The 13,224-nt window shown below is 43.4% G+C and overlaps 2 protein-coding genes across 5 annotated transcripts in view; one reads left to right on the top strand and one right to left on the bottom strand.

The window, feature by feature from the left end:
- Positions 1–4,920: 4,920 nt before the first annotated feature.
- Positions 4,921–12,197, bottom strand: LOC147915131 (uncharacterized). Of its 3 annotated transcripts, none has more exons than XM_087439660.1 (2): positions 10,429–12,197; positions 4,921–5,838 (listed from the first exon to the last, which is right to left on the bottom strand). In XM_087439660.1, the coding sequence occupies exon 1, from the start codon at positions 12,195–12,197 to the stop codon at positions 11,577–11,579; it is 621 nt and encodes a 206-aa protein (XP_087295786.1). In that variant the 3' UTR covers positions 4,921–5,838; positions 10,429–11,576. The 3 variants fall into 3 exon arrangements, with proteins under 3 accessions (XP_087295786.1, XP_087295787.1, XP_087295788.1); XM_087439661.1 differs by having other exon boundaries at positions 11,105–12,197; XM_087439662.1 differs by having other exon boundaries at positions 11,375–12,197.
- The window catches only part of GSK3B (glycogen synthase kinase 3 beta), a 199,096-nt gene continuing 197,835 nt past the window's right edge, over positions 11,964–13,224 (top strand). The window contains exon 1 of one of the 2 annotated variants that reach the window (XM_004436530.3): positions 11,964–12,784. In XM_004436530.3, the coding sequence (XP_004436587.1) occupies positions 12,697–12,784 (88 nt within the window). In that variant the 5' untranslated portion in view covers positions 11,964–12,696. The remainder of the gene's footprint in view (positions 12,785–13,224) is intronic. The other variant, XM_004436531.3, reaches the window with a different exon arrangement.

Genomic DNA, 13,224 nt, shown 5'->3' with positions numbered 1-13,224 from the left:
TACTATGTGCACAGCATCAACTGAGGTCAAGAGAAATGCTTTACCTCTCCATGGAATCCCATTTAAGCAGGAAGAAAGTTAGGTATAAGGCAAACTGTGTGTGTGTGTGTGTGTGTGTGTGTGTGTGTGTGTGTGTGTGTCCTCTTTTGGCAACTACTGCTGATGAATTTTTTTGTAACTCGATGGTTTCTCTGGTGCTTAGAAGTACTTCACTTTAACTCCTCTCATGCTAGATTAAAAGCTTAACCTCCATAGAACAGTTTACTTACTTAGAGTTCCAGCTGACTTGGCTCTGTAAGAGATTTGTTTTTAATTCTAAAAGGGCCCATACTCCTTTGACCTTGAAAATATTTTTAAAATGCAGTTGAGCAGATCATAGTAGGTTTTAAAACATATACAGCAGTTTTCTCAATTTACTGAAAGCAGATGTATCCCCATCATATCTGGCAGAGTGCTGGGCACCTAGTAGACACAAAATAAGCACTTCCTAATGGAATCAGGATAGTCGATATTGTGTCTTTTCATGTGTTTTCCAACACAGACCAGCAAAATTTATGAAATTTTATAGAATCACAGCCAACACATTTAATGATAAAAAGTAGAATAATCGGCTCACTTTTGATAAGAAGGCTAAAGATGAAAACTGTATTCAAACTGTGAAGAAATGGTCCGAGAAAGTGGAAGAGTACCTATAGGAGGATGTGCTCAGCTGTCTCAGACATGTTGATTCCTCAAAAAGAAAAGAAAAATCTGAGTTAGTATTTTCCTGAGACTCTTGAATGCTCCTAAAAGAGCAGTAAGGGTTATTTAGGGAAATAATGGTTATTTTCCCTAAATTATTACTTTTATCTTCAAGTACTGGACACTACTAATGCATACACAATATATGTTATAAAAATAATAAACCATAGGGGCCGGCCTGGTGGTGCAAGCAGTTAAGTGCACGCGCTCCCCTGCGGTGGCCCAGGGTTCGGATCTGGGTGTGCACCAACACACCAATTGTCAAGCCGTGCTGTGGCGGCATCCCATATAAAGTGGAGGAAGATGGGCATGGATGTTAGCCCAGGGCCAGTCTTCCTCAGCAAAAAAAAAAGAGGAGGATTGGCAGATGTTAGCTCAGGGTCGATCTTCCTCAAAAAAAAAATAATAAAATAAAAAAATAAAAATAATAAACCATATAAATGATGAAATGTTAATGGGTTCACAAAACTGAGCTATACACCCTCTCCTACAAGAATCCTTTCTGGTCTGATAGCTGGCACTTCCTACTACTGTCTGATCTGGAGGTTATACAGGAACACACATTCCTCGGGGCTTTAAGCATTCTCTCTCAGTCCCTTTCAGAATTCCATCCTACAGGGCACAGGAGTGAAGTCAGAGTGATGATGCATCTTGATGGCCATGATCCAAAACAAACCGTGGCCTGACTCAGGGAGACAGGCCCTCTCTGCATTCTGCAATTCCTTCTTGGATAATCCATGAAACTTCTTAATTTTTTTTTCCAAGTGTTTTTCCCCCTCCAAGTCAAGATATTCAACAGCCAAGAAACAGAATGCCAGTTTTCTTATAGTTTTCACATTCACCATCAATATGATATAAAGACCTAAAAACTTTTGTTCTATTCTGAGATGTGAGTCCTCTTTCCATCTGAAGAAGAAAATATGACCATTTCTGATTTACTGCTGGCTAAAGAGTTCCTAAAGTATTTTTTCCAACTGAGAATTTCTGAGGCCTATATTTATTACATTTTGATGCACATAAAACACAGCTGAATCACTAGAATTTGTTGTAAAGATGTATGCTTTAAGTCAAAGTAGTCAATCAATACATACTGTTTTCAATTCAATTCATGTGAATTCATTTATTCAATTCAACCTGAAAATATTTACACTCATCTAAAAAAGCTCTTTTCAAAAAACGCGAATAGAAGTGGAGTAAAAAGTGGGACAGCCCTGATGGCCTAATGGTTAAAGTTCAGCATGCTCTGCTTTTGTGGCCTGGGTTCCGTTCCCAGGCATGGAACCACACCACTTGTCTGTCAGTAGCCATGCTGTGGCCATGGCTCACAAATAAGAACTAGAAGGACTTACAATTAGAATACACAACTATGTGCTGGGGCTTCGGGGAGGGCAAAAAAAGAGAGAGAGGAAGATTGGCAACAGATGTTAGCTCAGGGCAAATCTTTCTCAGAAAAAAAAAAAAGACCCTTTCAAAAAAAAAAAAGAAATGGGGTAAAAAATAAAATTGAAACAGTTTGAAATAATCTAATCAGTAATAATATATTAATCACATGATTACACCCTCTTAGGAGCAAAAATGTCACAAGCATAAAAAACTAAAAGGATTCATCAAGGGTTTGTTTTCCTTTTATCTTAGATAGTATGCTCCTTTAGATGTTATAATTGGAGTATTTATATGGTCTGTCAAAGACCTGATATGACACTTTAAAACAACTAGAGTCCATTTCATAGTGGCAATGTTTCAAACACTGTCCCTCTTTTCAGGTAGTCATTCATTACTTTCCCATTTGGGCACACCTCTGGTTACAAGGAACGTGACCAAGTAGGCTGTCTTGTTACCTTGGGCACATTTTCAGCAACAGGAAAAACCACACAGTGTGTTCTACCTCAGAGGCTTTCCTACAGTGACGATGTCTTACATCTGCTAAAATACCTCCCGTAATTCTCCACTGTCTACAAGACAAAACCCAGATTTCTTGGTGTAACATTCAAAGCTCTGTCAAATCTGGCCCCAGACTATCTTTTTTTTTTTTTTTTTTTTTTTTTTTTTTTAAATATATCTAATTTTTATTTACCACTTGTAACCTAAACAAAGCTAGAAAAAATATTTATTTATTTATTTATTTATTTATTTTATTTTTTTTTTTAATTTTTTGTTTATTGCAGTAACACTGGTTTATAACATTGTAAAAATTTCAGGTGTACATCATTGTACTTCTATTTCTGCATGGACTACATCATGCTCACCACCAAAATACTAATTACAACCCATCACCACACACATGTACCGAATTATCCCTTTCACCCTCCTCCCTCCCCCCTTCCCCTCTGGTAACCACCAATCCAATCTCTGTCCCTATGTGTTTGTTTATTGTTGTTATTATCTACTACTTAATGAAGGAAATCATACGGTATTTGACCTTCTCCCTCTGACTTATTTCACTTTGCATTATACCCTCAATGTCCATCCATGTTGTCACAAATGGCTGGATTTCATCGTTTCTTATGGCTGAGTAGTATTCCATTGTGTATATATACCACAGCTTCTTTATCCATTCGTCCCTTGATGGGCACTTAGGTTGCTTCCAAGTCTTGGCTATCGTGAATAAGGCTGCAATGAACACAGGGGTGCATGTACCTTTGCAAATTGGTGTTTTCAAGTTCTTTGGATAAATACCCAACAGTGGAATAGCTGGATCATATGGTAGTTCTATCATTGATTTTTTGAGGAATCTCCATACTGTTTTCCATAGTGGCTGCACCAGTTTGCACTCCCACCAGCAGTGTATGAGAAGACTATCTTTTAAACCTTATCTTCCATTATTCTATCAGTTTTCTGTTCTAGCCAAACTGGTTTTCCTTAAGTCAGATGAACAGACTCATACTGTCCTTAATTGCTCTGACAGATCCACCCACCTAAGAGTTTACTAAGAAGGGGGTTTGTCTGATGGATTGGAAATGAAGTGGTGGAAAATAATTTACTTCCTCTCTCCTTTCTTTGTCTCCAAATCCTACTACTCATCCTTTAAGATCCACTTCAGACTGAAGTGTCCTTCATTCACCTATTATAAATAGGATAGCATGAGCAATTCATTTGAGCATATGAGTAACAATCATATTAGCAAATTATGTTCTGCCTCACAACTCTTTTATGGATTCAAAATGTGATTTAAAACAATTAACTTTTCCTATGGTTGTTTCCCCAGAGGGTAAGCTCCCCAAGGGCACAGAGCCACTCAGGTGGCTCACGTCCTTCCTCAGGTGCCTAGAAGACGTCCTGCATACAGTCTGTACTCAATACATATTGGCTAGTTTTATTAATTTAATTCATATTACAAAGGATTATCAGTAAAAATGTTAGTGCTGGAAAGCCTTGCTGAGAAATTTGGAGTTTTTGTTAAGAATTCTATGTAATCAGAGGCTTTCTGAGGAATATGTGAATCAGTGAAGAAATGAGTTATTTGGGAGCCAATTTCAAATTTATTGTAAAAATATTAAATGAAAACATTTAAAGTGAATATTTTCATCTATAATTAAATATGCCACAATATTAACAAAATTATTCTAATTTCTGTCTTCCTTTTCAATTTTGATCCAAATGTACAAATATTTTGCAGAATGGGAAACACAGTCACATACAATCTGAAGTTCTATATTTTTCAATTAGTCTTTTTTCTGAGTTGTTATTAGTCTTTGTATTTATTATTTTTACTGGTTGCATAACATGGACTTAATATAACGATTTACTTAACTATGCCTCTATTATCTGATACTGTTTTCCTTTATTTTCTCTACATCCAGATCTTATATGCCACATAATTTCACAACACCTCCAATTCTCTGAATACCTTGTTACATACATTTTTACCATTGCATAACCTCCGCTCTTTGCCTAGAAGTTTCTTCCCTTCACCCATCTGGAAAACTACTATTTGTTTAAAATAGTGGTCTACAAACTTTTTTGATCTTAAACTCTATTAGTAAAAAAATTTTTAACATCCAGCTCCAATATACGCTGCATATTTATTTATAAAACACATGCTCTTGAACTAACATGATATGCATATATAAAACATACACAGGAATAAAAAAGGACAAGAGGTATAATAAGCAATATTTTAAAAATAATTTTTATTTTTATTAAGGCCCCAAACTCTTGTTCTCACCCCCCACCCCCACCCCAAAAATTGTTAACACTGTCCCAGATGCATAGTCTTTAAATATTTTGGTAATTGTGGAGGCTTCACACTGGCATTAGTTACATCTCAATCATATGGAAACTTAGGGTAAGCTTTGACTTTAACAACAGTGGATAGTAACTTCATTTTTCAAAAGTTCTTGAGAACTTCAAAATTTTCAGGCCTACTTCTTGTCAAATTTGGTGAGCTCAGTACTATTTTTGCCTAGTCATGTGACTGATGAAGAGTTCCTACCACGAGCAGAATGTCAGCTTCGCCATCTTCTGTTTGTTCACTCACTCTTGCACTGTTAGTAAGATCTGTCATCAATACTTTATTTGCAGGAATCATTTTCAATCTGTGAGAGTCAACTTAGTTAAAATTCAAATAATATGACTGGAAATCCACTTAATTAAGCACAAGGAAAGTGCCATATGTTGCTGAAAATTCAAAAAAGCAGGAGGGCCCCTTGTATTCACAACCCCTTCTAGGCTGTGGATTTGTCCCCTTCCTTTAGGATAGTGATATTGTCACATGTGTCACCTCTTCCTTTGACAGAGGAACTGAGGAGGGTGCCAGTGTCTACCAGTAAATAACCACTGGAGAAGTAATATCTTACTTCTTAACATAAAAATAGGTTCTAATAGTTGTAGCACTCCAAAGGATCATCCTGTACAATCTCTGGGTACATACACTCAACTATGGAGACCACTGGTTTAAATACAACTTGGAAAATGATCTCTGGGACGCTTCTCCTCCTCTGTGCTAGTCCTTGGCAGCCAGATGACATGGTGGTGTTGTCTGTTTACACGCCTCCACTCTACCAGAGCTCCTCTAGGAATGCAGCAAGACAGCAGTCATCTCTGAATGGCTTTTATTCATCTTCACACTCCTGTATCCGTAAGGCCTGGCACAGTGTCCTACAAAGAGATCAGGAGCTGAAGAAACGCTCACTAAATGGATCTGAGTGAAGTTTCTTTTGGATTGTTGCTTTGGAGAAATTTCCAGGGCTAGGGCACAAGAGTTTAGCTACAGGTTTGAACACCACTTTCTAGCTGAGTAAACTTGAGCAAGTTACTTCTCTTGTTCCTCAGTTTTCTTACCAGTTAAATAGAGAAAAATTGCGCGTACCATATAAGAGGTTATGTGCTGCAAACACCAAGCGCAGTGCCTGGGATGACGTAACTTTCATTATTGATCAAAGGGCACAATTTTCAAAATGGCTCTTGATACTACCGCCACATTAACCTCCTGCTTTTCTTTCTAGTACAGTCAAGAGGTTACTTCATTTCCCTTTCTTTGACATAAATTGACCCCTTTACATGGTATACTGAATGTCAATAATAGCCAATCTCTTTTTGGCATCAAAGCCTACCTAGGGAGGGGCAAATTTCTGCTGCTGCTTCAGAGCTTTAAAGATGCCCTATTTGTCTAATTCCCTCTTCTGCTCAGCCCTGAAATTCCTCTCTTGAATTCCTCTAAAAATGCCTGTCTAGGGCCGGCCCCGTGGCTTAGCGGTTGAGTGTGTGTGCTCCGCTGCTGGCGGCCCAGGTTCGGATCCCGGGCGTGCACCAACGCACCGCTTGTCCGGCCATGCTGAGGCCACGTCCCACATGCAGGAACTAGAAGGATGTGCAGCTATGACATACAACTATCTACTGGGGCTTTGGGGGGAAAAATAAATAAATAAAATCTTAAAAACAAAAAAATAAAATAAATAAAAACGCATGTCTAGATTCTGCTACTTACCTTTCCTGTTAGATTCCTTTCCTATGGAATATATAGCCAAGTTATTGACAAAAGGTGCCTCTGTAAGTTTCAGTTATGTTAATTCCTAATCAAATTGAGCAATTCCACACTGCTACTGCTTTTCTTTGGTTCTTCCAGTCTTTCCTTTTTGTTTTCTAAATGTTTTGTTTCTTACGCAAAGGTGGAAAATGAAGACAATACTGGAAAGCATGAAGACAATAAAGATCACCCAAAACGCCATCAATATTTCCAGACACCTATGTGTGCGTGTGCAAGCACACACACTCGTGTATAATTGCACATAAATGGGATAAACAATGTTCCTTTCTGAGGGAAAGCAGAGTGATCTAGTAGGAAGAGGCTGGATTCAAATAGACTCAGGTGTAAATCCCATTCTATCTCTGCCATTTACTAATTGTGTAACCTTGAATAATACACGTATTGCTCATTTTATCCCCCCATCTATTAACAAAAGGGCTAATAATACCTATCTCTTGGGGTTTTGGCAAGGATTGAACAGGCACTCAATAAATGTGAATTTATTTTCTCTCCCTCTTAATCTTCACTTTGACTTTGATATCAGAGGGTTTTTCTAGGGTTTATTACTAAACAACCCTTTTTGATTTCATGGTATCTGACTGCAAGTATCTGGAGCAAAGAGACCATATCTTATTAAATTTTGAAGACCAGCACCCAACCACATTTAGGTGTTTAATATATGTTGGCCAAGTAAGTGAGGTCCTAGGGAGAGTTTGCTCATGGACTTCTGTTTAGAATTGCTGACTCTGGGTTCATCTAAATAAAGTGCATCTCATATCCTATTTGCTATCTTCATTATTAAACCTGCCTATATTTTCTTCCAGTTTCAATTAGAAACACAGCTAAGTGATTCTGAGCAAGTCACTTACTCTACTGTGTAGTTTCCTCATTTGTAAAAACAGAATAGTTTCATAATAGTACTTCCTAAACTTCATAAACATAGTACGTGCTAAGTGCAAAGTGCTATACAAATACTTGTTATTACTACAGAAGCTAGTTCATTGTGCATTTTAATTTATAACTGTTATCTTGTGGACACGCCCACCAACCTTTTTTTTTCCCCTACTACACTACTTACTTGTTCTGTACCACCCAGCTTTCCTATATTTATCTTTTTCTATCCTTTTGTTTATTGTTACTGTGGCTCAGAATCACTGATCTCTGCAAGGGACCATCTGATTAGCCCTGGAGGAAACCAAAGTGTTATAAACCAAACAAAGGCATATGTTCACAACTAGGCACACACAGTTCAAGACATGAGGCTCAGACTTGAAGATAAAGCAAGGCACACCAGGAGAGGTGGGGACTGCGGTTGAGAAAGAAGTACGGAGCAGAGGCAAGGAACGTGGGATCTGAATCCTGACTCAGCTGCTTTAGCCCTGTGGACCTCAGGTCAGTCAGGGAACCTTTCTGGCCCTCAGTTTCCTCATCCGAAAATCGGAGGTGGTAATAGTACTTACGTCATAGGATTATTATGAATTTGACATAGCATGTGCAAAGCACTTAAGAACAGTGTTAGGCACGTTGTAAACACTCAGTAAATATTAACTATTAAAATTATTATAAACTGATAAGTGGCTGACACCGGGTGGGAAGGTAAAGTAAGAGTTTGAAAGTTCACACAAACAACCATTGAATGTTAATTTCAGTAGTTCCGTACTTTCTCATAAACTTCTCCCTCCTTAAATCCTAATTTGAGACTGAAATACTTTTTTTTCCTATCAAATTTCCCCATCTTGGTCAGATTTTATTTTTCCTGAGGAAGATTCGCCCTGAGCTAACATCTGTGCCAATCTTCCTCTATTTTGTACATGGGTGGCTGCCTCAGCATGGCTGCCAACCCATAGTGTAGGTCTCTGGGTAACTGAGCCTGGGCACCAGAGCACAGCGCACTGAACTTAACCACTAGGCCACGGGGCTGGCCCCCAGACTTTTTTTTTTTCTTTAACAGCATCAGTTCAAAATATTTGAAGGCGGTAATGGTACAGTTACTAATCATAACCTTAAGGTAGACTATTTTTGTACTTTATTATATACAAAAGAATAGCCATGCTTCCAATTTGTATAACCTAAACATTTTTTTTTTTTGTGAGGAAGATCAGCCCTAAACTAACATCTACTGCCAATCCTCCTCTTTTTTTCCCCCTTTTTCTCCCCAAAGCCCCAGTAGATAGTTGTATGTCATAGTTGCACATCCTTCTAGTTGCTGTATGTGGGATGCGGCCTCAGCATGGCCGGACAAGCGGGGCGCGACGTGCCTGGGTCCCAATGGGGGCTGCCAGTAGCAGAGTGCAAACACTTAGCCACTGAGCCAGGGGCAAGCCCCTAACCAAAACATTTGTTATTCACTTTCCTGCTGGTATAATTGGGAGTAGGGATGGGGAGGAAAGAGGAAGGCAGGATTTAAAGCTTTGCCTCATAGCATTTTAGGAACTAGTGGCAAAGGTGTTTAACAATAGTTCACATGGAGAGGCAACATTTCATCTGACAAAGTTGCCATGCACTGAGTTTGCTTTTAACATTCTTTACCCTCCTCCATGACAGCCAGAAACCTCATGTTCCCTCTTTTTTTTTTTTTTTTTGTGAGGAAGATGAGCCCTAAGCTAACATCCATGCTAATCCTCCTCTTTTTGCTGAGGAAGACCGGCTCTGAGCTAACATCTATTGCCAATCCTCCTCCTTTTTTTTTTTTTCCCCAAAGCCCCAGTAGATAGTTGTATGTCATAGTTGCACATCCTTCTAGTCGCTGCATGTGGGACGCGGCCTCAGCATGACCGGACAAGCAGTGCGTTGGTGCGCGCCCGGGGTTCCAAACCCGGGCCGCCAGTAGCGGCGGGCACACTTAACCGCCAAGCCATGGGGCCGGCCCTCATGTTCCCTCTTAATTGCAAAGAACAAGAGCCTCTACTGCTCTTGGGCTATAAAACCCATGCTCAGGCTTGAGATGACAAATTAATTGCATGTTGGCCACATTTACCCTGGATGTTTTCAGTTTGGCCTGCAAGGTTTTGAAATATTGGTTGCCAACACTTAAAAATCAAGAGATTTCACATAAAAATCCAGGTTTAGAATTTCTCTGAGGGGGAAAAAACCAGAGACTATCTGAGAACACTGGACCCACATTCCTGAGGGCAGCAATCTGCCAGAGCTGAACAGCTGCTGCCTTCAGTTAGAGCACGGACACTCCAATTTGCCACATTCCTTATCCTTCCCCATTGTCTTACACCAGGCCCGGTTTACTTATTTGCTTTACTTTTCTGGCCCCTGTAGGCATTTGACTTTAAATACCCTATCTACACCTTTCCTGTCTTCCATCAAAGCTTACTTAGTTCTATCCCAAATCCCTCATCAGTTTTTCAAAGCAATAGCTAGGTAATCTGATCAACTATGGATATTTTTACATGTACTTGCTGGAAATCGTTGTCTTAATAGAAAGGGATGACTCTGCAGATGGAAATTACGGGCACCACGGGCTTACAATCAGGATGGCAACTGTCCATTCTACCTTTTCTGCTTCCAGACGTAGCCATACCTCACTGTCCCCAAGCAAACCAAAGGCACTGGTTCTCTGTAGAATGAACACTGGCCTACGTGTGACACCTACTTAAATGGTACTTTCATAGATCACCCTAGGTCCAAAGGACCAAGGGTTACTAAGGGCTGTTCTGATTCCGTTTCCTCGGAAGCTTCAGGATATCCGGCCTGACGGCATTTCCCCTCACCTGCTTTCGGGCCCGTTTTGCGCTGGGCAGTCGCGCCCAAGGAGCGCGCGCGTCCAGCATGAGCTCATTTCTCAGGGGCGTTTCCAGAAGGCCAGCCTGGCCGCGCGCAAAAGGCGCAGTTGGCCTCCCTGTCTCAACAGCCCCGCCGCGGGGCGCGGCCGCCCAGAGGCGCTGCCTTTCTGGAAGCTTTGTCCCCACTTGAGCGCCTGAGAACTCGCACCCGGGGAAGACGCGGTATCCTAGGCGGAGAGGAGCCCGGGCGCGCAGACCTAGCCGCGCCCGCCGAGACCTCCCGTGGGTGGGGAGAGCCCCTAACCCTCTGCTCGCTCGAGCGCTCCGAGCCAACCCCGCCGACCGCAGCGGTTTCGGACCGGCTGTGTGGAGGGCCCGCGCTCCTCATCCGCGGTTTCCACGCCGGCTGGGAGCAGCCGCAGACCAGCCCCTCAGCCACCACCCCGGCCGAGCTGCGCCCCGCTTCTGGGCCCGCCGCCGGAGGCCAGAGGCCAATCACATGGCAGCTAGGTCTTGCGATTGGACGGCGGTGAGCGCCGATTGGCTACGCCACGAGCTTCGGCCTCCCTCCCTTTCCCTTTTGCCCCCACGCCAGCTCTGAAGGTTCAGGCCAATCAGAAGGCGCTTTATAGACGCCCTCCCTTCGCTTTTTTCTTCTCCCCACCTCGACGAGGGAGGAGACGTTCTGACTGGCCAGGCTGTCCTCGGAAGCCCCCTTCTCTTCACCAATCAGCGAGGGAGGAACACTCCCAGCGGAGTTTTCAGCCAATTACAAAGCGGCCGCGGCGCCCAGCGGTGCCGTTTCACCAACAACTCAGGGTTTCACCGTCCTTTAACTCTTCAAGCTTTTTCCTGAGGGCCGGCGACTCTGATTGGCCACTGTTGCCATTGTCGAATTTCTCTTCTACCCAGCCACAGAACAAGGCGAACCCACCTTCTCGTTCGGCTATCTTCGGCACTTTCCGCTTTTTGGGCGTGGATTTCCAGCGACACTTTGTAATTGGTTCCTCAGGTCCATCGGCTTTTTCCGGGAGGAGCCGCAAACAAACGACGTCCGTGATTGGCTCCGCTCGGTCTTCGGCTTCCCAGCCGAAGCGGGCGGGCGCGGGGCTCGGCCGGCAATTCCTAGACGCCTGTTACGCGGGCGGCGGGGCGCTGGGCGGTGTAAGGCTGGGTGGGGGAGGAAGGAGGCGGAGGACGAGTAGGAGGGGGGAGGGGGAGTGGGGAAGAGCTAGGCGGCTGCGCAGACGGCGCTCCTCACACAGAGCAGCCCCCGACCCGGGCGAATGCGGGCTTGTGCTGCCGCTGCTGCTGCCGCCGCCGCCGCCCGGGCCGAGTGACAAAGGAAGGAAGGAAGCGAGGAGGAGCCGGCCCCGCAGCCGCTGACAGGGCTCCGGGCTGGGGGCAAAGCGCGGACGCTTCCTGAGCGGGCACCGAGCAGAAGCGAGGGGCGGGAGGGCGGCCGCGCTGGTGCCGTGGACGGGGGAGGGGGCCCCGAGGGACGGAAGCGGTTGCCGGGTTCCCATGTCCCCGGCGTATGGGGAGCAGTCGAGGAGCCGCTGCCTGGGATCTGAAGGGAGCTGCCTCCGCCACCGCCGCCGCCATGGCCGCTGGATCCAGCCGCCGCCTGCAGCTGCTCCTGGCGCAATGAGGAGAGGAGCCGCCGCCACCGCCCGCCTCTGACTGCCTCGCGACTCCGCCACCCTCCAGTCCGCCGGATCCCGCCGCTGCCGGAGCCGCAGCGCTTCCCGTCGCATCTCCGAGCCACCCCCTCCCTCTCCCTCCCTCCTTCCCATCCCCCCTTCTTTGCAAGCGTGAGACTCGTGATCCTTCCGCCGCTTCCCTTCTTCATTGACTCGGAAAAAAAATCCCGAGGAATATATAATATTCAAAGTACTTATTTTCAATCAAGTATTTGTCCCCGTTGCACGTGATTTTTTTTTTTTTTTTTTTAGGATTCCTCCTCCCCCCTTTTCTCCCCTACAAGGAAAGGGAGGGGAAAGAATTGTATTTTTTTCCCAGCCCCAAATCATCTATATGTTCAATATCCATACTGATCTGTCTTGAAGGAGAAATACATCGCTCGTTTTTTTTTATAGCTGTACAAGAGGAGTGAAAAGCCAAGTGGACGAAGTCTTTTTCTTTTTCTTGTGGGAGAACTTAATGCTGCATTTATCATTAACCTAATACCCCAACATAAAACAAAAGGAAGCAAAGGAGGAAGGAAGGAAAAGGTGATTCGGGAAGAGAGTGATCATGTCAGGGCGGCCCAGAACCACCTCCTTTGCGGAGAGCTGCAAGCCAGTGCAGCAGCCTTCAGCTTTTGGCAGCATGAAAGTTAGCAGTGAGTATTGATTTTATTTTATCCCCCTTCTTCACCTCACCTTTAAAATAAGAGACCTTGAAATACTAGGATCTTAAGATGCTAGATCTCCTGATATAACCATCAGAGGTAATGGAAAAGCGCAAAAACCTGTCTTCAGTCAAGGATGAGGCAGCTCCCTCTTTTCTCCTCCCATACCTCCCCCGGTCTCATTAACCTTGAGTGGAGAGAATATGATTTTTATTTGGATGATTCGATTTGAAACACTTCTTAGACTTTTCTTGCTGGTGGTAGTCAGCTTTATCAAGTGCTTGAGTATTTCCATGTTAAAATAGTGATGGGAGTGTTTACTTGCTCATCCTTTGGAATAAAGAGAAGGACAAGACTTGATTCATAAACCATTATGTGCATTTGCAGAGTCTGTGTCTCTTGGAATGAGGAATATTGTAGTTAGCTCAGAT

This window comes from Ceratotherium simum, chromosome 15, assembly GCF_057802395.1.
Source record: "Ceratotherium simum simum isolate JZ-2026a chromosome 15, ASM5780239v1, whole genome shotgun sequence".
Taxonomy (NCBI): Eukaryota; Metazoa; Chordata; class Mammalia; order Perissodactyla; family Rhinocerotidae; genus Ceratotherium; species Ceratotherium simum.
Note: the sequence above shows the minus strand (reverse complement) of the source record. Positions and strands in the feature narration are given on the sequence as shown.

Coding starts and splice junctions, on each gene's coding strand:
- LOC147915131 (XM_087439660.1), bottom strand. CDS start 12,197: ATGCGACGGGAAGCGCTGCGGCTCCGGCAGCGGCGGGATCCGGCGGAC.